The sequence below is a fragment of the Hippoglossus hippoglossus genome, chromosome 14, assembly GCF_009819705.1.
Source record: "Hippoglossus hippoglossus isolate fHipHip1 chromosome 14, fHipHip1.pri, whole genome shotgun sequence".
Taxonomy (NCBI): Eukaryota; Metazoa; Chordata; class Actinopteri; order Pleuronectiformes; family Pleuronectidae; genus Hippoglossus; species Hippoglossus hippoglossus.
This window is the reverse complement of record NC_047164.1, coordinates 23432088-23455463: the sequence shown is the minus strand read 5'-3', so window position 1 is coordinate 23455463 and position 23376 is coordinate 23432088. Positions and strand designations below refer to the sequence as shown.

Here is a 23376-nt window from a genome sequence, read left to right as displayed (position 1 = left end):
AGAGCTCTGGTCTATGGAATGATCGGCTTTTGTCGTAAAACACGTGGACGCTCTGGATCAGACCCATTAAGAATGAATGAATCCGTTAAAGGGGATTTCAGTGGTTCCATCAAAAGTGGTGAAAGTATGGGCTGCTTCACTAAGAAGCACCACGGTTCTGAGAAATCTTAATGGAACCTGTTCAAGGACCAGGAGTAAGAGTGCATTGTCACACTCACGTGTCTGAATGTAAATTACTAAGGAATACCATTTGAATAGCACTTTTCCAGTCTTATCGACCACTCACTGTGCTTTAAAGTACCGGTCACATTCACCCACTCGCGCACATATTCATACAGCTGCACTTTTTCCGTCACACGCCATCCACACACTGCTGGCTCAGCCTTCAGGCACACTTTGGCGTTCAATATCTTGCCCAAGGACACTAAGGGGAGCCGGATATTGAACCACTGACCTGAGCCAAAGCCACCTGAACGTCGAGCAGGAGAAACACTTACGCATAAATGCTGTGAGCTGCACAGAGCAGCAGCAAACCTGCAAGCTAGAAAATATCTTGGCTCATGTGCTGGGGGAGCAATATTCATTCAAGCGAATGGCCATCTTGAAGTCCAGTATCCTGAAATAACTCGATGACGTAGACGTTCCCAAGAGAACGCAAAGGTCACAGCTGGAGGGTGGAAGGGTAAATTATGTCAGTGATTAATTATGGTGCTGTTGTTTTTCCTAGGATGAGATAATGCTTATTATAAAGGTGCAGTGTGTAAGATTTAGGTGAAAGGGATCTATTGACAGAAATTGAATATAAAATAATCCTAGTGTTGTTTTCACTAGTGTGTGATGATTTCAATTGTATGAATTGTTGTTTTCTGTACCCAATAATGTGCCCTTTATATTTAAATATGTTATATATACATCAGGAGCGGGTCCTCTCTACGGAGGCTGCCGTACAGTAGCCCAGAATGGACAAACTAAACTCTTTTAGTTTCCAAAGGTTCTCTTTCATGTTTGGAAGTGAGGTGAGGGGTGTTCAGCTGCAACATGCAACTTCACCACTAGATCACTATATCCTACACACTGAACCTTTAACCATTGCCCCACAATCAAGCTAACATTTGATTGTATTGCGTTTTTGTGCTGTTCAGGAAGTGTCTGATGGAGTGTAAACAGGATGTAGACTGTGAACTGAGAGTGAGAGCCTTCTCTGGACTCCTGTGTCTGCACACTCTCCATCATCTTCTCCTTTGCTGCAGATACTGATTTGACTTCTTTCTTTTGGTCCATTCCCACATCTCACTCATACTAGAGATGAAAAAACAAACAAACTTTGAAGTAAAATGAAAGATTTATTTTTATTTTTTTAAATACTCCTATACTCCAACAACCTTTTTACAGTAATGAAAGACGTCTTCAACTCCTGGTATCAAATGCCAGAGCTGTTCCTGTGGGCTTGTTTCAAACCAATGAAATAACCATATATCACTTTTTAAATCTAGAATTGTACATAATCATTGTTGTATCAACAGTGAGTGTGAATTAGGATGTTAGGGATTCAAAATGGACCTTCCACGCCACCTGCTTTCTTATCAGTTTAAACTCTACACTATGAAACTGTGTGGCCACCACGTAAAAGTCTATTCAAGCAGCTTAGTTCTCATGCTTTCCACAAGCGTTGCCAGTGATGTGTTGCAGTTCTGTTTCCAACGTGTTGCTCTGTTTCATTTGTTCCCCTGGTGTAGTGGTAATTGAGCCCACTAGCTCAACGCTATTGCAAGGTTAGTATTCTGCGCCAGCATGCACTTGAGCTGTTGTGGATCGAAAGTATTAACTGCATGCTGGGACATGACTAACATTACCATTTTCACAAACTGGATGCAGTGTCACTGTATTTGTTTCTTCTGTGTTTAACAAGAAGAGACTAATCATTTCTTGGCCCCTTTGATCCTTTCAGAATTGTTGTGGTTTAACGACTCTTTGTTCCTTTAATGAACTGATATGTTAGCACTGCCTTGTGGCAATATTTGTATCTTTGTGGAAATGGTCAATGTAGCCCGTTGCACTAATCAAATTTCATCTCTGTCCTTTGCAAACCTTACTGCCTCTCCATTGGCTTCATTTTGATTTTTGCATGCTCTTTTTACAATGTAAGTATATTTTTTTCTTTCATCATCACCATTCCTGCTTGTGTGACTGTTTGAACATGTTTATATTGTATTTCAATTTTAAACATACACAGAAATCCAAACAGTGAAAGCCAACACAGAGAGCTGCAAAAACTCACTGCAGTGTTTCTCGTATCTGCAAATAGTGATTGTGGATTTTAGATTTGTGGTGTAGATTATTCGTGTGAATGTTTCTAGAAGTGTCTTTGTAAAGCTGTGGAACAAAGAACACCTCACCCATCTCGTCATTTAATGTGTCCTTGTGAGCCGTGGTTGCAGCATCTTGTAAGCAACCTGACGCCATTGACGACAGCACTGTATTAATGGCTTTGATTTTGACTGTGCGTGAACGTCATTATTCTAATTAGCCATATGCAGGATTAGGGATAATCCACTGTGACAGGGTAATTGGATAGATGCCCCAAAGGAAACTGTGGTGAACTCATGGAAATCCAAAGGAAATGAGTGCTCATTGTGTGACAAGCTTCAAAGAAAAAGTTCAAATTTGTCCTCAATCCTCGTACAATGCTTTCATTTATTCAGCTCTCGCTTCATCCCTGAAAAGAGCATGATGAAAATATCGTGTGTTTTTCACTCTTGCGTCATAAAATTGGATTGAATTTTAATACAGTGTAATACTTAGCAATACCTGAACACCACAGGTGTGTGAACTAGTTAAAGATTAAGCGTATTTTTGAATAGAAGTTAGAGATTTTTGACTTCATTATTGTAAAATGTAAATCTTCCACGTGTCTCCTTTATTCCTTAGAAATCCTTAGAATTCCTTCCATTAGAAATCTAATGGAAGAAATGGCAACATGCAGAAAAAAGTGTGTTTCCATATACTGCACTTACTTTATTTTACACTATATATAATACATACTTATTAAATGCACTAAGAATTGGGCAAGTGATATAATCACCAACACATTAATAGTAACATACATTTGCTGACTCCCAGTTGCAACTGGCAAAAGCCAACCTGCAGGTGAAAGCGTCATTGTGACTCCTGTGGGTTTTAAGACCAGTTCTCAGTCCCCTGAATGTCCTTGTGACAGAGAAGATTACCTTCTTTCAGCAATAAATGCTGAGCAGTGCCCAGTTTTAATCCTTTTAAAGTTCAGTACAGCATTTGATGTTGCAGACCTTGTCATTTGATGGTCACACACAGGTACTATCTAAGTGTACTTCACCTCCTGCCTCTAATGGAAGCATTTACTGTAGCCCATGCATCATCATCATCATCATTTTATGTGCACTTTATTTATAGTTCCCTCCAAAAAGTGTTTTCTCCTGATCTGGTTTACCTGCTTCCATCAACCATTATCATCTAATAAATGCAAATGGGAACGGATTTTCAATAATGAACTGAATGTTTCACAAGCCTTCACTATAGCAATGATCAATCTGAAAGAATATATCAGACTGTGATGCCTTTATGACATCTGTCACCAATTAACATATATTATTTCACAGATACAAGCCGATTTGGCTGCATTTTGAAAGCAATATGCACAAAAAAAAAAAATAATACAATCAATATATATTAAGGACATAGAATGAAAACAAACCAGGGTATATGTCTATTTGCCATTAATATTAGTTTAACTAAAAATACCCAGCAAACATTTGACATATTTAGGACTCATATGGTCAGTTTACCCAAATGGGGGAATATAAAGTGTGTGTGTGTGGGGGGGAGACATGAATTGATTATGTTCAGTGGGAATGTTTTATTTCCCAATGAATTAATCAGGGTCATGTCGGATGGTTGGCATATTCAATTTAGTACTTTGGTGTCTTTTGTATGGGTTTGGTAATTGCTAATACAATTGGTTTGTCCTGTTTAATTGTTCAAGTCACTGTGGACCACAGTCTTTGCATGACCTTAACTAAATGCTGTGAGTTACTTAAATTTACATTAAAAGTATGGTAGCAAACAAATACACCTTGTATGTATACTTCCTACTTCCTTATCCAAATCCCTAATATATATTGACTGTCATCAGTGATGCAACTTTACCTACTAATGATGTAAAGGGGTTTGCGTGTAGAAAATAGAATCTGCAGTCACCTAGTGTTCTCATACAAAGACTGTATCATCTGCACTGTTCAATTCACAGCAATCACGAATACAGGAAGTTTATTAAAGGGATAGATCACAGAAAAATGAAAATGCACTCTTTATCTACTCACCACTTTACTGATGGAGGGGTGGGTGAAGTGTTTGAGTCCACAAAACACTTCTGGAGTCTCAGAGGTAAACTTTGTTGCAGCAGAATCCGATACAACTGAAGTAAATTGTGACTCCTTCTTCAGACAGAAAAACATAACATGCCTCTATAATGCTGGTGTGGTGTCATCCAAGTGTCTGCAAGCCCTGACATCATATTCAACTCGAAACGGCGTCATTTACACCAAGTTTATAGGTTAAATCTCCTCTGATATCCTCGGAGGAGGAGGAGGAGGAGTGTTCACGTACCCTCGGGCACCTTGGAACACCGCACCAGGGGCACGCTCGTGTGCGTGTTTTGGCTACATCCGCTAGCATCGCCACTTCCGGTGGACTTTAAGGCTTAAAGCACGGTGTAAATTACCTCGTTTCGGGTCGAACATGAAGTTCTGGGCGTGCAGACACTTGGATGACACCACACAAGCATCATGATGTGTGTTTTTTCTGTTGTTTTATTATGTCTGAAGAAGAGGTTGCCTTGGCTGTAACACTGTTTACCCCTGAGACTCCTAAAGTGTTTTGTGGACTCAAACACTTCACTTCACAGAAGATAATAAGTGAATTTTCATTTTTCGGCGAACTATCCCTTTAAGTCAATACGAGCAGCTAGTTGATTTAACCCTCCCCCAGTGGTGATAACACAATGGTGAAACCTAACCAGGTGTCTCTTATCTTTCTTCTTTCTCCCTCCTTTCAGGACCGAGAGCAGTTCAAGATGGTAGCGGTGGCGCAATGGGAGTGCACTTACACACCTGTCTCCTCCTCCTCGTGTTTCTGCCCTTCCTGCTCAAATTTTAAAGAGGAATGGATTTGAACATAAACGTGTGTGTGTGTGTGTGTGTGCGTGCGTGTGTGTGTATATGTGTGTGTGTGAGTGCGTGTGCGTGCGTGTTCTTTTGGTTGTTTTTTTGTTTTCAACCAGAACCATAAACTTATGCACAGTGAGTGCATGAAGTACCAAGCTATGTAATAATGTTGACACATTAGAACATTAGATAAGTACATCACCTTTTTTGTGTTGATTTACTTTTTTGTTTTAGTTTTTAAAGATGTAACAGATGTTTCATATCTTAACTGAATTATTTTGGATATTTTTCTCACTAAATTATGGTATTCTGGATTATCTCTTTTACTCTGTAAAAAGTTTCTGTTCTTTAAATGAGGCATCTCTTATTCAAATGGAATTGTCTTAATTTTAACCACATTGCATATTCATCTCAACTCCAGGAAAAGGCAAATTTTTAGTAAAAGAGGTGAATGTTAAATACCTCAAAGTCAAACAGAGGCAGTGAAACAAAAGGAATTGAGGCTACCCTGAGGCTGGAAGCCTGGTATTATCATATTTTAATGTATAATAATTATCATTCAGTCTGGTTGAAAGCAGAATTGTTTTTGACCTTCAAGTCTTTTTGTTCTCAGCATTATAGTGGTATACTTGCAGTTGTGACATGCTAATATTTAAATTTTATTTCACTGTTTTGTTTAGTTTTAAAATGTTTGAGAAGGGAAAATATGAAGCTGTAATTATAAGGACAAATATCCTCGTTTAACGGCTTTGTTGTATTGTTTTTTTTTCTTTACCAGTACAGTTGTACACAATAATGGTGTCAAGAATAATTATGTTATAATTAAGTAGTGAAAATGAAGGGAGACACTACTCTGCTTGTGTGGAGTCAATGTCTGACTTGAGTAATGCAAATTGACTAATGCTTTGGCTACTTGTTTGAACATCATGCAATTTCTACACAACACGGTTGTTTGAAAAAAGGTTCCTGTTCATGTTACAAACCAGCAGTGGAAGATTAGAGACCACTCAGTAGGACCGTGTTAACAAAATAAACACTCTGCATGCATTGAGACACCAAGAACCCAAAGACTTAAGAAGTTTATACAGCATCATACATCACACATGTCTGTTTCCTTGTCTCCGCACCAAACTAAGTACACAAACACCATGCTTCATGGTATTTTCTTATCACAAACATGTTTTGTTTTAAATGGGGGTTGATATCAGAGTGGGAAAAAAATTAGTTTAAAATGATTGATACCTTTTTAACCAAAATGTAGTGTGTGGAACATGACTGTACATGGCAGTTCTAGGTTTTACTGAAGAGAAAGGATTGCAGCCTTACCGCACACTAAGGGAGCCAATTGCAATAACTGAGATTCACCAGAGGTCTGTGCAAAAAAGGCTCAAACTGTGCTTATCAGTCAATATATAGCCTGTATTATCCAAAAAGACCAGGTCTATGAGGAGACTTCTCAGAGTTTCATTATGGAGAAGGATCAGTGCAGTATCCCAGGCAGGAAACGAACGCCACACATCCGTTATACTTCCTTATTTTGTTGTGAGCGCGAGGATTTTATGCAATGGCAACCCATCACAACACGACAGCAAGAATTAAAGCCAGCAACTTGTGTTGGCAAGTGATTCACACCAACTGCCAGTGACAACAAAAAAGGAAGGATTTGGTGTCGGGCTACTTGTTTAGTAATGTGGAGGAGATTTTTCTTTTTTTTTTAGATAGCATCAATCTCTTGCAAAATGCACCACTCTTAGCGTATTTGTTCCTCAAACCCAACAGTCTACGGCTGTTGGGTTGTGCGCGAGCTGCACTCCACGCCATTTGACTGAGTGCAGCTGGGAAGCATTTGTGTGATTCCATTAACGTGACATCAAGCAGGAACAGTGAGTTAAAACAAATGAGTGTGCGTCTGTTAAGTGGTGGGGCGGTGATCCACTTCTTCTAACAATCTAACGGCTCCGATTGTGTGCGTTTCCACATGTGGTTATTTCTAAATGCACACAAGCTCGGTTGACAGACGCGACAGGAGACGAACAAGGCAGAACCACGGAGTTCTGTTCACCTTTTTTTCCCTTTCTAAAAAGAAAATTCAATTCTTATTTTCCTGAATTACTGGTGAGGTCCTAGTTATTTTTTTCTTCATACCTCATGGGAATAACAAGGTGTGTGCTCCTTGAGGTGAAAAAAGAGCCACTATCCAGATCAAAGAAGCATGAAACAGATAGGGCCATTATTGATATTGATCAGGGTAATCATCAGCTGAATCCGACAGGCTAATCATGGTTTGTTTTCACAACCAAGACAAAGGCAGACAGACCCTGCACACTATCATTCATCTCCAGCACTGTGATGTTTGGATTTGACATGGTAATTTTTCCGTCCTGGCTTGAAGGATGGTGCAGATGATCTTTCCTCTGTTTTGTCACTTTGTCACAAGATGAACCACCTCTGAAGGCTGCTGCACACTAGAGGATAACCGGGCAGATTTTAGACCCAATTTGCCCCTTCCAACATTCGCGGTGGCGTTTCCGACCAAATAATCCCGAAGTGTAGGGGACTTTACAAAATAATCTTAATGGTACCGATTGAGTCGGAGCCTCCCCGATCTCGAATAATCAAATCGAATCTCGAATATCAAACATGTTTGATATTTACAACAATTGGCGGGGAGCGAGAGCGAGAGAGCTAGCTAACTGGATAGCATCACCAACTGGATGTTGCGTACTTGTACAGCTGCGACTAAAGGCAACCACAAATGTCCAACTCTCCTCCAGATCACGCTGCAAAGTGTATACCCATTCTCAGCCATGACTACAGCCAAAACAGACACACGACGTTGGTCCTCCTCCATGTTAGTTTTTCGTCTGAAGTCATGTTTAATCACGCGAGTGTTCCACTCTCCAGTTCAGAAGGTGGCGGTAATGCGCCTGAAAGTTGTGTGTGTGTTCTGAAGATTAAAAATCGGTTCAATCTCTCATATCTGTGGTCTCCCACGTTTTTTTAAATCAGTCAAGAGTTAAAAATCCTCCAGTGTGCAGCAGCTGTAAGATGAACTGTAGTCCGACCACACCCAGAGGAAGTCTGTACTCGAGCCCCTTGGATTGGTGTCTGTGACGTAGCTGCTGTTAAAAGGCACAAACACTCACAGCCTCATCACTTGGAGTTCACTGGAAAGGCTGAAAATGAACTGAATGTGAAAACACCTCGCTTAATTCTTTGCCTGGAAATATCAATTAACAAACACACACACACTGCATATATTATATTCTTCTCACGTACTCAAACACATGCCACAAATTCTTCTAGGGTAAGGCAGTTTAATCTATATATATTTTTTGGCCTAAATTTTGTAGAACTGCAGAGTAAAAACTGGGTCATTTATTTCATTTCATGTTTTTTTTTGTTTTCATTTCTTTACTACCTCTGAGCAGTTGTTTAGCAATGTGTCCAATTATTAAATGGCACAGCAATTACCATACCTTAAAGTGAGTTTGATCTGGTTATGGATGTGCATTTGTGTGCACTGTAATGACAGTGTCAGAGTGATGCTCATTCACAGAAACCCATGCTCTACCACGCATCTGTATTAGTCAGTAGGTGTATCACAGGACAGGACAATGCACACAGCAGAATGTTAATGCAGTTTATTGCTTTGTCCTTGCTAATTGTGATAATGTGTTTTTTTTTTCTTTTTCTCTTTAATTTGAAATGCAATAAAGTATAATTTGTTTCAAGCCAAGCACACCATTTCTAGGACAAGCCCGTGTAAGTGCTTACCTTTAGAGAAAAGATGGATTTGTATAAACCAGCAGGGCTGCTGGCAAAACATAACAAGGTGTGCATTTCTAGATAACATGAAAACGAAAGGATTTTCTTGAAAGTCAAAGGTGTGGAGTTGGTCGTATAGCTGACTGACTTAACCGTAATATTTCCACTCAATATTAGCACTGCCACATGGCCGATCTGGCAGCGATTCAGAATGGAGACTGAACTGAGCAGCGCAGACTACAATCCAAAACTGAGCACAGGGAAATTCTACATTTAAGTTGCATCATTAAAAGGATCCCTGCTAATTCTCAATACCAAACAACAATGTTGTTTCTGAACCGCCATGAGATCTGTGGTCATAGACAAAATGTTCCAAACTGGGCTGAAGAAGCAGCACGGAGGAAAAGAGCAGTCTGATCTGCGATCTGAGGATGAAGTCCTCTGCCTTTTCAGTGGAAATGGAAAGCAGTCGGCACCTGTCAGATCACTGCTGGAAATCCCGCAAGATCACATTTGCTAAAGTTTTGGCCTTGGTCTGAGCCGCGTGCAGCCAAAAGAAAAGTATCATCTTCATTTCCTTGATCTGAAATCCCTGCTGTTCCTAATGTGTAAGAAGAGAAGACGTGGAGAAATCCTAGCTCCTTCTTTAAAGCCTGTGTAAAGGATGTCCAGAGATTTGTTTGTATTTGTAAGAAAGCTATTGCTAAAACACAAAAGAAATGAAATTGGCACCTAAATGTGGAGTTAGAATGTTTAACTTATCATTTTTATGTTCAGGATCTTTTGGGCAGGTCAGAAATCACCCCTCACCACATACTGTAACCTCATGAAAACTAGAGTGCATGTGGTTCTCCAACTGATTTTGTGAAGAGCCGCTGAGGGTCACCTTTGACACCCGCCTCTGCAGTGACCATTTGCAGTTAGTAGATATACAAGCTAAACGGACTATCTCAATCCTCTGCCTTCATATGTCCTGTCCACATTTGGCACCACTGTTAACAGTACATGTCCACCAATGAATGTAAGGTGCCTTGTGTGCCTATGAATCATATTGTGTCATAAAGGCAAACATTGAGGGGCCGGTCACCTAATTCAGACTTAGAGCTAAATGCAGTGTACTGTTAATGCAGCCAGGCTCATCAGGACTTAAATACAGATTTTTTTTAAAGTATAGATTCTTTCGCTCCCATGCTGAGCAACAGCAGCATATAACATCATCATGATAAGATACATATTTTATTGGGGGGGGAAAACCAACTTCCATAACACGCTTTCCTTCTGCACGGCATAAACAAAAAAGAAATCAGCCTCTGTGCTTTCTTATTAGAGCAAATGCAAATGCTCCACGTTCCCACCACGCTTGTCTTCTCAAAAGGATATGCAAGATGCACAGTGATCCCCATTCAAGCCAAACTTATAATGATAAAACCTAGCAACCCGGGGAGAGGATGTCGGAAATATTTCTGGTCCTTTCCCAGTTCAAATCGGAAACCGCACAGAAAAAGGCCTGAATACACTTAAATTTCCCTGTTTCTGTCTGAGTCCAGTCAGCCAATTCTGAATCACAGCCCATGAAGGCTTGTATTTTGGCAGTAGCGCTGCATATTTATGTTGATATGACCAATTCCACTGTCTGTTTGAAGACTGCATAGGGATTGCAGGGCACATTCTTTCTTTTGGCCCAATCAAACAGTTGTCCAGTTGGAGCATGGGCTGATTGGAAACAATGGGTATATTTCTTGTCTTTGTTTCCATATGTGCAAAGTGAGAGAACAACCTTTGATGAGAATTTGATACCATTCAAGAAAAATAATGAGCTTGTGTCGCACTTACCAGATAGTACTATTAATTTTCGGTGTCGTGACATTTGTGTGATTTGCATTGCGGTCTGGAAGAGAGGATGTTTGGATGGACATGCAAAATCCAACCTTTGTCTCAGCTGCCAGGATATGATCATAGCAGACACAAGAAGTAGTCCCATCATGTGATGCTTGCCTGGCTACAAGTTCACAGCGCTCTCTTCGTTCGGACTGTTCACAAGCGGAGGGAGACATCATGCTGTTTGACTCCCTGCATTGTAAAGGATTGTTGGTTCATATGTATTTTCTTGATGACACGTGTGTGCTCATATTTAAGACAATAATAATAAAATGTTGTATCTTAACCTTATGTGTATCGAATATTATTGGTGGGCTTGTATTCATTGTCAATGGGCTATTCTACTGTCCATGTGAACATGCAGCATCTGATGTGCTGCCATGCTGCGCTGCCAACAGACTTTTCCAAGCGACCAAACAGCAGAGTTCCTTAAAGTTGCACATATCCAGTAACAAGGCAAACCTATTGATTTCTGTATCCCTGAGAAGCCCTGACCTTGGACTGAGCTCATTGTGGTCTCTGTGCTACATTACCAACTACGGCTAACTGCAGCGCTCTAAATGACACCAGTGTGTGTTTGAGGCTGAACACAGTGTGTTTTAAAGATTCTGGTACATCAATTATGTACAACCACAGCAGGAGACCTTCTATAATGCTCTGAATCTTTTCTCTCCCTCAGCCATGAATGTTAATTGCATGCTGTAGCTGCATGCAAAAAGCAATTTCCTATTCTCGTTCATTTTCTGTATGGATGATACATGTAACAAGAAACTGCGGTCTCTGCTGTGTTGTCACTGGCACGGATGCTTGTGACCTGGAGCAATGCTTCCCAGTGTGATAAATAATGTAAAGCATGTTTATGATATGTACAGTATTTCAGGTTTGGGGTTTTTGTTGCATTTTCTAAGCAGTGATGGGGAGGAAAGGAAAAGGCCCTGGCAGTTGATACCCTACCGCTCTTGTTCAGCCTCAATGGATATTTAATTCATGCAAACATCTGCTCTGCAACTGAGAGTTGCTCCGAACGCCAGAGACCAGGGGAAGGCAGCGACGCTGTTCGAAAGATAAAATGTATTTTATTTGCCTTATGTTAAAGGCCAGTGTCCATAAAATCAGAGGTAAAACAGCAATGCAGAGCCTTTCCTCTTTTGTAAAAACAAACTAAAGTAAAAAACCCATAGACCCGAAACCGCTGTGCAGCAGCTTATTACGGCCCACAGTCACATTGTCAGGCAAACTCCAGCTGTCATAGTAGATAATTATGATGGGTGCAACGGAGGAAGTCAGACAACAAAGTACATAGAGCGACAAAGTCAGTGTTAGGGGGAGTTGTGTGTGTGTGTGTGGATAGATGGTGTCTGATACAACAAGAGACAGAGGAGCAGCAAGGGAGGTTTTTGTTAACAACCAAGATGGCTGCCATTGATGTGGTGAAAATACTTTCAAGCCACTATCGCAACTGTATTAAATAAACCGGATGGAAAATGTTCTCAATGAGAAAAACAAAAAATTGCACATACAGCATTTATTGATACTCTATTTACATCCAGAGGCATATTGGCCTGTGACCAAAAGGCTCCTGATCTATTCGCAAATGCAAATTGCTCTGGCGATGTTAGAGCTCACCTTTTGTAGATAATATGTCATTTCACTTGCTGTGTGCCTGCGTCATAATGTTTCGCAAAAGTTATCATTCCACTATTTTTATGTCCAGGTGACCTCTGTTTCCCATAATTTCATCATCCTGTATGGCAGATTGACTCTCCTCATAGATTTCTTACTCTCCCAACAATGTCTATATACGTGTCCCCCCCCCCCTCATTTTGACCGTGCACAGCTAAGTAAGCCGATTACTATAGCCAAATAGGATGATTGTGCGGAGTTGATCCAAATGCAGAACAGATAGCCTCCAGCAGATTGATCAAAATACTAGTTTATCATCCTTATTGTGAGAATTTATGTTCCCAATAATTATTTCTTTGTCACCCAGACCTTTGTTCACTACAAGCATGTTTGGATCTATATTTGAATGCTGCTACCTTAGTGTCTTAGTGCTCACACCTGGAAGTGGTAGTCTAACGTTCGGTCTCTTGTCCTCACAAAGTGGGAGGAGCATTGACTTGGCGACATATCATTGTTCTTGAAAAGGCTTCCATTGGTTGTTGCCAGTTTCATTTAGGGTTACATGCAAACCAGTGTTGTGAATGAATGCGTTCATATTTTTTGTGAACGCTGAACTGAACGTTTTTTCTGAATCATCATCATCGTACATGTGAAATGTCAGGAGCGGGTGAAAATGTGTGGGTGTGTGTGTGTAAACGCCAACTGGCTCCGAGCACACTATATTTCACATAGTGGCCTATACGACTGCTCCCACTCACAGCGACACAGTGAGATAAGAGGAGCAGCTTGTTAACGTGACGCAGCCGATAAGTTACTTTGTTGAAAAACAGTGGCAACAAACAGTGAAAATACAGTTTCCACTATGGTCTACTGCTCCGGGATCGGAGCAGAAGCAGCAGTTGGTTTGTATCGAGCTGGACCTTCCTGTGTCCTCCCTCCACATTCCTGCTGACCTGCACTCACTTGAACTAATAAACACCAACACTCATCACAAGTTACTACAACATGATGAAGTTTACTTTGTGTTTGATTCAGTCCAGAGTTCATGAAGCTGCATTTAAACATAATGTGCCTGCTCAGTACAACACGAGACGTGCACAGTCAGGACTCAGCGTTAAAGTGACCGGAGGATCCGGAGTCATGATCCGACACCATCGATTAATAACTTAAGACAAGATCGTAAGTTTGTCATCAAAATTGGATAAATTGAACGTGAAATAGTTCATTTTTGGAACCGTGAACTTTGTTAAAAATTTAGTTTTTAATGAACTAAGAACGTGAACTAGTTCATTTTCATCTGTATGAACTGAACTTTGAACTAATTCATTTCAAGTGTGAACTGGCACAACACTGATGCAAACAAAAGGTGAAACAGAGCTACTATGACAGTCTCATCCATTTTGTAATCTCTGATTCTTCCCATCCCAAAGAATGAAGCCCAGATTCCGAGCTAACAATATCCTGGAGCCGATCCCAGCTGACATAGGGCGGGAGGCAAACCCTGGAAAGGTTGCCAGCACATCACAGGGCTGACACACAGAGACAAACCTTCACAAGTAGGGATGATTTAGAGTCTCTCTTTGGATTGTGTGGGGAGAGAACCCACAAAAACCTGCTTGCAACATGCAGACTCCACACAGACAGAGAGAGTTTGGAACAAGGAAACCTTTAACTGTGAGGCGACCGTGCCAAGTGTCTAAAAATGTACATGATTTATGTATGCAATCTATATAGTTATATTATATTTATACTTTGTATACACACACAGACATGAACAAAGTAAGATAATACTTATTGAATGTATCTGCAAATGTTCACTGTCACTGTATTTTATTGGTTTAATAACTGCTTCCTCCAAAGCTCTTAGTTGTGATTAGGGACAGATCATTCGATATTCATTACCATACTAAGATACCTACAGCGGTAGAACAAGCAGACTCATTCCACCGGCAGATATACTGTGGATGCTAATTGTCAAACAGTAGGTACAGTACTCATGTTGCACAGCGCCCACTTAGAGGCCTGTGATAGACAGTAAAGCACTGGAGAAATGTCTTGCTGTCTCTCCACCCTCATGCTGTCCTCACTACATTTCCACTTAATTAATGTCAAAATGGAGTAGAAACAATTAGGGATCTGTATCCAACGGTTCTTGATTTTTCTTTCCACTCTCCTCATTTCCTCCCTCATTGAGGCGAGTAGACGATCTTAATAGCTGGTAAACATCTTTTGATTGGCCTGATTGTCTCACTGGACTATGAGTGCACTGTAGCTGAGCGGAGGAGAACAACTGAGGCGGAATAGTGCGGTGCTTATCGCAGCCAAAGAGAATCACATCTGTGCTGAGAGGAGCCAGACTGCAGCTTCCTCCGTGCAAATTCAGATGAAAGAGCATTTTTCAGTTGGATGTTGTTGCTTTGCCACATTTCACTCATGTAAGGAGCATTACTCACAGTGTGCTTAAGAACTCATAATAATTTACATAAATGCAGATTGTGAGGGAATAATTTATGTATTTCAATTACAGGATCTATGAACAACTTGTTATTGAGACTTTTTGGATAAAGTCATATTTGGAACGGCAACCACCTACACCATGGTTTTCTTCAGCGAGCCAAACACTGTGGCAGTATTTCACCTCCTAATTTCCAGATCTGGTATTGGACTCCCAGCACATGTTCACTGTTGTATTGCTTCAGCCCAGCTCTTCAGCCTGGGTTAAGATCGAGGTCAACTCTTCCCTGCCTCCTGCTTCAACGGGTAATGCCTCAGTGACGGCAATCTAGTGGAGAGAAATTCCTAAAATGGGCTGGTCAGGAAAAAGTTTCACTAGATGATACAACATTTCTGCAAACTCGACACACTTTTGAGATCTCTTTATTGATAATGCCTTTCTTGACCAATTAGTTTGGTCTTCCAAATTCTCACATTGTCAGATATATACAGGTGAATAAAAAGATACAGGACTCAATCAAGTCCACCTAAACATGCTATTGACACATTACTTGATGACCCACAGAAGACAAGGGCTGGAGACAGCTTATTGAGTCAGGAAAATACATCACTGGTTTTCATCATTGTCAGCATACAGTAAATACTTATTAAAGATATTTATTTTTCTCTCTATGCTGCACATTTGATATATGTATGTTTTGAGTTCAAATGAATCATCCTAATATTTGCTCAGCCAGTAAGGTGTGGCAATTAACAATGCCGCCGGGGTCTCCCAACAGCAACCAGAGACTAACCAATCGCTTTTCAGCATTCTTTTATTTATTATTCCTCTTAAACCTGAGGAGTAAGCAGCTAACAGCCCTGAGCTGCGCTGATTACTCCCCTGGTAGAGGTGGAGGTGCTCTCTGAGCCACCTCCACATACCCCCATCGCCAAAGTCAGGCAGGGAGCCATCCGGCCTGACCTACTTTTCATCGTTCTTTTTATTTTTTAAATGGGCACCAACATAAAATCAAACAAAACTCAACTTAAAGTGTCCAGCAGTCCTCGCTTGGCAGCTCAGCTCTCTCTCATATATATCATATCTATCCCTCAGTGGCATGGATTTTTATTTTCGGGGGGCAGATATTCCACCTCATCTTTAGCGAGCTTGGGGGTCCCTAATAATATATCCACCATAAAACCAGATATTGGTTTGTTGCCTCAGGGCAACAATGTTCTACAAGGGTACTGATACACCAAGGTTTTCTGTTGTGCATGTGATAAGTGCAAACAAGCAATAGATGCGTTAGAAAAGGCTTTATTTTCAACAAATGTTTCCAAAATCCTCAAACACTTTTATAAACAAACTAATCACATCAACACTTCATGTATAAATACACCTCATATGTCTTATAAACATAAGCTAACATTCACAGAACTGGATGTGTGTATTTGAATCAGTTTTCTCTTTCTGACCTCAGGAAAACAGTTGCCGGTGGATGTGAAACAGAGGTGGTGTGCGCTGTCGGGTGTTCTCCACCTCTACATCTTCATCTTCAAACAGGCATCTGTCAGACAGCAGGGAGCACACATTTGAATATGTCATATACACTTCATCGACTGACCATGCATGCAAACAAACAAACACACACACACACACACACACACACACACACACACACACACACACACACACACACACACACACATGCAGAGGGAATGACCCTAACCACTCAACGTGTCCCAAAAAATAATCTTGAATCTATTTCCTGTAGGTAAATCTATAAACTATGGTCGTAGTTATGGATCCAAGCACATGGCCACACCCATATCAGCCTGCCACTGTATTGGACACAGACATGTCTGCAGAGCTTATAGATGAATATTTTCATTTTAAAAAATGGTCCAATGATCCAATAAGGTAGATTGTTACCTGAAGGCAACACCATGCCAGAGGGATATGACAAATGGACTTTGAGCTTTTTTGTTGTTGTTGTATATGTTAGTTTCTTGATACTGTCTGGAGGAACTGTGCTGACCTGCTCAACTGGTTCTGATATATTGTTTGTACAGCTCAGATTCACTACAATTCCTGTTATGTAAAAGCAAGATTTTACTTATTTCTCTTTATGATTAAAGGAGTATTTAGCCTGAGGTAATGTTTCAGAGCCTTAAGCATATCAACAAATTGTTTCATTTAGTCTCCCTACATGGGCGTGTTCTCTTTCTTGTGAAATGTTCAGCATCTTTACACCTGTTAAGGTTTGTATTGCTAGTCTTTTGGAACATTCACGGGTGGCTAATTTAGAGGGGATAATGAATATCACTAATTATGCCAAATTACACTTTCCACAGAGATGTAGATTACTAGCAGTGTGAAACCCATTTTTCAGTTGGAATTAAAACTCATTATAAGATAACATGATTTAAGATAGAAGCTGCACGCCTGTGATGGAGACTCTAAGTTTGTTTATAAAAACTGCTTACCTGCTGCAAGAAGCAAATGTTATAAGTGGTGTATTTGGTTCGACAAGTGTCTGCCTGCTTTTCTGTCTGTCTGTATATGGAACGCATATCTCACAAATCAGTCATCTTTTCAACTGCACACTTGGCATGTGTGTTTTAATGGTCATGGGAAGTGCAGCGGCATGTTCGGTGCGATTTGGAAACGTGATATGTTCAATATTAATACAAATGTGAATAAACCAGCACTCTGTTGCAGTCAGTGTGTGTGTGTGTGTGTGTGTGTGTGTGTGTGTGTGTGTGTGTGAGTAGGGGTGGGGGCAGCGTGCCTTAATGATCAGTCTGTTGATCAAATTGAACATGTCCTATTCTCCGTCCTCAGATGAACTAAAGCAGTGGTTGGCAACTGGGTCAAAAATCAACTTCATATTGATATTTTGATTATTATTATTTCACCATATTCGACTGACACAGACTGCGATGATATGAACCGAGTACTGATCTCCACAAAACACTCAGGAGTCTCAGGGGTAAACAGCGTTAGAGCAGAATCCATTAGTTGAAGTTAATGGTGTCCTCTTCTTCAGATGTAATAAAACAACAGAAAAAACACAACATGTCTCCATACTACTCCTCATGTCGTGTCATCCAAGTGTCTGTAAGCCCTGACATTCATATTCAACTTGAAACGAGGTCATTTACACCAAGTTTTTATACTAAAAGTCAACCAGAAGTGGCTAAGCTCCAGTATGGAGGCATGTTGAGTTTTTTCTGTTGTCTTTTTACGTCTGAAGCTTTGGTCACCAGTTCCTTCAGTTGTATTGGATTCTGATCTGAGACTGTTTACCCCTGAGACACCTTCATTGTTTTGTGGACTCAAACACTTCACCCACCACCTCCATCGGCATTGTGGTGAGTAGATCATGAGTGAATTTTCATTTCTGGGTGACCTATCCCTTTAACACTGAGAAGAATTACAGAGCTTTTATTTTGAAAAGTTGTGAACTTGGGTCTGTAGATTGTGTCGATCTCTTAACAGATCCTTCTAAATAGCCGACATGCAATGTATGAAAAAATAACACCATGAAATTCAACCCATCGCTTTACTTACAGCTTTCCTGCAGCCAGTTATGTAGTCAAGAATGTGAGTCTGCTTGTAGTTTGGACCCACAAACATGTCTTTTCCTGTATGATATCAAATGTATTCATATAGCTATCAATATCTTTTGCCAAATTAGTATGGTCTATCACAAACTAAACAAAAAGTCTTAGTTTCTAACATTCAAGTCCACATAGAGTCAATTGTAGAGTCCATGACCAAGTCCTCAGTGCTCAGGTCCAAGGCAGGACTTGAGTCAGAGTCCTGGCCTCCAGTGCCACTACACTGTCTGCAGTAATTGAGGTGAATGCAGCGTTGAAGGTTAAATGCAAACAGTTCTATCAGGTGTCATAACTTTTGTTGATATTAACAGTCAGCACAAAGGCAGTGTTGGAAGAAACTGTGTTACCACACACTCTAATGCATTGTTAGGACTATACTGTACTACAGGAAGTAGAACTGTATAGAGTGGTGAGAAAAAGACAAGTAACACAGGGATAGAGACTTATTGGTCAGAGCTTCATCCTACAGCAACGTAATGAGCCAAACCATTAGAGGAACAGAAGCAGACGGAGGCTTCACATGATGAAGAGCAGCACATTCTGCAGATTAAACCTTGTGGAGCTGCTGTGGGATGAACTGGACTCAAGGAAAAAGTAAAGTATACTACAAGTGCAGCACAAAGAGGGAACTTCTGGAACTGTGATGGGGAAAAAACTTTATGAACAATGTAGTAAGACCTTTCCAAGTGTGCCTCACAATGTACATGCAGAACAGATGATGTCAAACAATGTATGCCCCATCATGGTAGTGTTGCTGTATTGGTATCAGGACACAGAAATTCTGGCAGCGGGGAAGGATAGATTGAATATTGCTTTTTTTCCGTTTAATTCAGTTTTTAATCTCTTTCCTTCTTGTATATCTGGAATTTAGCTTGGATAATCCCCTGTTACTTAAATACAGAACATATATAACATTCATATACATAGAATGACATGACAAACCTTAGTTTTTGCATCACAGAAAAGAATAACTGAAATGAGAACTAATTATAATAATAAAAAAAAAAAATTAAACGGAACCAAACACCCATTAAAACTAAGCACATGAAGCAGCAGAGAGTGTCTGCACTACGAGGCTCAGACTTTCTCCATACAACACAGCAAGAGATTCTCAGATCACACACTACACAACAACACAGAAGGCTCTCCAGAGCCTTCAAGCGAGGTGTTGCACAGCATGTAAATGAACGTAATGTATCAATTCCACTTCGGAGATCACATGTTTTTTGCTTTGACACATGGACATGGTAGCACTGGCCCTTACCACCAAAAGCTCTCAAGTCTCGTCATCTTCCCAAATTGGCATTTTATTAAGTGTCTTCCACGTGTATGACACCTCTTTTTCAGATATTTGTATTGTTTTTTGCTGTTGTCTTTTTCAGTTTTGCATCTGTCGCATGTTAGAAACGTCCTCAATGCACCCACTGGCTCACTGTAAATCCTCAGGAGAACCTCCTGCTGTACTCTCACATGAACTCTCTTGAAGTCCAGAGTTCTTACTAAGAGGCTGCTGGCTGGAGAAACTCTGGAGAATGTCCACAGCAAGTGATTCAGACAGTTACTTTCTCACTTGCAGCCCGTCCGGATAATGTCAGGAGATTATCTGGAGTTCAGTGCAAGTCTGAAAGGAGGTTTACAGACATCACCAATTGTCTTGGTATTAGTTAATGTTGTATTGTAATATCTTACCTGTTACTGTCCAGAGTAATTAGATTGTGTTAGATTTATTCAGTTACACATGCTCAATGCAGACCAGTAGTAAAATACCTACAATCTGTTAAACATGTGAAGATAAAAACCTGATGTTGGACACCTTCACTTGCAGCACTGTGGCCAAATTATCCTCCTGCCCTGCTGAGCAGCACGCACACACCAACAGTAACATTCATAATTTCAATCCACCACATATTGTTCAAAAAATAAACTGAATTGATTTATTTAGATTGGTTCACCATGTTGACAATCTCAGGCAGTGTATTTGCTCTGTGGAGAGACATGCAAGAACAGTGAAGCATCAGGACCCCCTGAAAATATGATTAATGGGCTGACAGCCATCAACCTTCACAGCCCCCACTGCTTTCATCCAGGGCCAATAAATGTGCTCTGAGCAACAAAATGCAAAGACTTAGAAATTGTTACACTTCCCAGTGTAAATCCAAAAAGAAATTCAACCAGCTGTCTTCTGAGTGCACGTATCAAAGGGAACTACCCTCTGGGCCAAATGTGCTGCGGTGACACAATTACAAAGCAAAGCACTTGTGTACACAAATACACAAATGCAAATGTTACTAGTTCAGGGGTTTTAATAAAATTGGGTTGAGATGTATTTGGTTAGGAGAGAGAAATAACTGTGGCATCAGGCATAATTATGTAAAATTATCTATTTAAAACCATCTCAATGCACAGAGCTGAGATCCAGTGTGGCTTCATTGTTGATACATTATTCAATGAGCAGTTAAATAAAATTGGATACTATTCAATTGAGTGGAGTTTGGCTTTAACCATTACTTTTGGACAAAAGCGCCTCCTCTGGCATCTATGTTCTAAGATTGGGGTTAAAAGCGTTAAATCAACGTGGCTGACTCTTGAGATGTCCAACCAATAGAAATAATTTATTTGATGGACAATACAACATAACTCACTGAACTGAATGGACCGGAATTCAACTTTCTTATATGGAAAGTATGTAGATTAAATTGTCAGCCACAATGGCTGTCTTTTATCAGTCCATAATTTAACACTGCTCACATAAAACACAAAACTGCTCCATATCCAGAGAGCAGTGCGAAGTCTTCATCCACTCATTTGTGTCATAGCGTATCCGAAAGTAACATTTCACTACACTGAAACAATGAGATTTCATTGGGACCAGCGTTATGTGTCGCCAGGTTACACTCTGCATTACCCACATTAAGCAAAATGGTAAATGGTCTGTATTTACATAGAGCTTTTCTAGTCTTTGCAGTACAGTTTTCCATCCACCCATTCAGACACATACATACAGTGCATCTTTGGGCAGCACTATTTTCTATGAGGGGCCATTCAGGGTTCAGTATCTTGCCCAACGATCCTTTGGCATGCAGATGGGGAAGACTGGGACCGAACCGCCGACCTTCTGGTTGGAGGACGACCGCTCTGCCACAGCCACCCCGTGACCTGACATCAGGTAAACATATTCTGTGCTATATTGCACCACACATGCAGTCCAAATGTGTTCCACAAGTGCATGCCCTCTTACAGATGAGGCCCAATGTGACACCTAATCAATGTTGAGTAGGAGTACGCGGAGGAGGTGTTAACGTCACAGGAAGATGGGGAGTTAGATTCACAAATACAATGCAGATCTGTGAAAGATCTCAGTATACGCATGCTTTAACCCCCTGATCTCATTGCATCTCTCTACTCAAGAAGCAAATACAGTCCATGACATTGATCTCAGAGAGAGAGAGAGAAAAAAACATCTTCAAAATGATTGTGTGAATATTCCTGAGGGAGAGGTACAAAATTTAACTGGTAATAAGTAACGTTTGAAGAAGACAAAACTTCATTTGACAAGGTTGTGATATGATCAAAAACATAAAGGAAAAAAGAAAAACATAATTTCTCTTGTTTCATTTTCTCTGGTAGTGTCTAGCTATGTTTTTGATCTTTCTGTCTCCTGCCCATAGCATTGCAAAAGGACATGAATTATTAGTAAATATTTCCTGTGTATATTTAATGTAACACGATAACATGGGTGTAATCAGTGCAAAAGAGCTTTTAAACAATGAAAGTTATTCAAACACACAAACTTCATCAACACAGATTCCAATTCCTTCGCCACAGCTCGGATGCAAATCTTTAGGGTCACTGTGATCTCTATTCTTACAACTACACACCATTTTGTTTTGTTTTTTGTTTGTTTGTTTTTGTCTGTCTTTCAGCAGGATTACGAAAACCAACATTAATCCAATTTTTTGGAAAACTATTGGAAGGGTAGGGTATAGAGGAGGGAAGAACCTTGGGAGAAGATTCAACTAAGGGTGAAGATCCAGGATTTATTTTTCCTTAACATTGCGAGATAGGATGTTTTTTTTTTCAAAAAATGAAGCAGAAATTCTGTGCACATGGTATTTCTGTTTTATCACCTGTGAATAAGATGCACATTTATGAGAAAGGATTCAACCAATCACTATCCCTCGTCTCGAATGTTGTCCACCAATCACTCTCCTCTCCCTGAAGTATTTGATCTGCATGATGCCTGCTTTCGGTGTATCAGCATGCTTCTCTTTCATGGTGCCCAATCCTCGTCAAGAATCACTGCTGAGAAGCTTCCAAAAGCTCCCCGCTGTCGGTGTGTGCTGCCGTGGCGACTGCAGCTCCCTGGCAGATCTCTACTCCAGAGTGTCCATTCCCCACAATCTCTCACACCAAGCCCAGATGTCAGATACCAGTTTGGCTCTTGCCCTCCTCCCCTTGCCACACGCACACATACCAAGCATGCTCCTCCCCTCTTCTTACCCCCCTCAGTGGCACACATGAAGGCTCTCCTATGCCTTTTTGGCTTTCTCTCCTCCTCCTCCTCCTCCTCATGTGTCTGTTCTTCACAGCCTGTTTATTCAGAGCTCCTTGGCAACACGTTCACAGCTTCACAGCTCCCTAGTTCCAGCATTCTCTTTTGGACAAGCAGCCGATCCCTGCTGCCCACCTCTGCATGAGACAAGTCTCTGATCCACACAGACTCACCATTTTACCAGAAACCTCACCTCCCACTATCTCGCTTTGCCCCTTAAGCACCACTTCTCTGCACAGCTAACCTTCTTGTTGCTCTGTTGAGTTTTAATGCTCTGGCAAGAGGGTCAGGCAATGT

General features: G+C 40.6%; 1 protein-coding gene across 3 annotated transcripts in view; it reads left to right on the top strand.

Moving 5' to 3' along the window:
- The window catches only part of ntm (neurotrimin), a 385813-nt gene extending 380546 nt beyond the window's left edge, over window positions 1-5267 (top strand). For 2 of the 3 annotated variants that reach the window (XM_034606829.1, XM_034606828.1), the window contains 2 exons: window positions 1737-1772; window positions 5090-5267. In XM_034606829.1, coding sequence (XP_034462720.1) covers window positions 1737-1772; window positions 5090-5190 — 137 coding nt within the window. In that variant the 3' untranslated portion in view covers window positions 5191-5267. The remainder of the gene's footprint in view (window positions 1-1736; window positions 1773-5089) is intronic. The other variant, XM_034606830.1, reaches the window with a different exon arrangement.
- Window positions 5268-23376: the final 18109 nt, after the last annotated feature.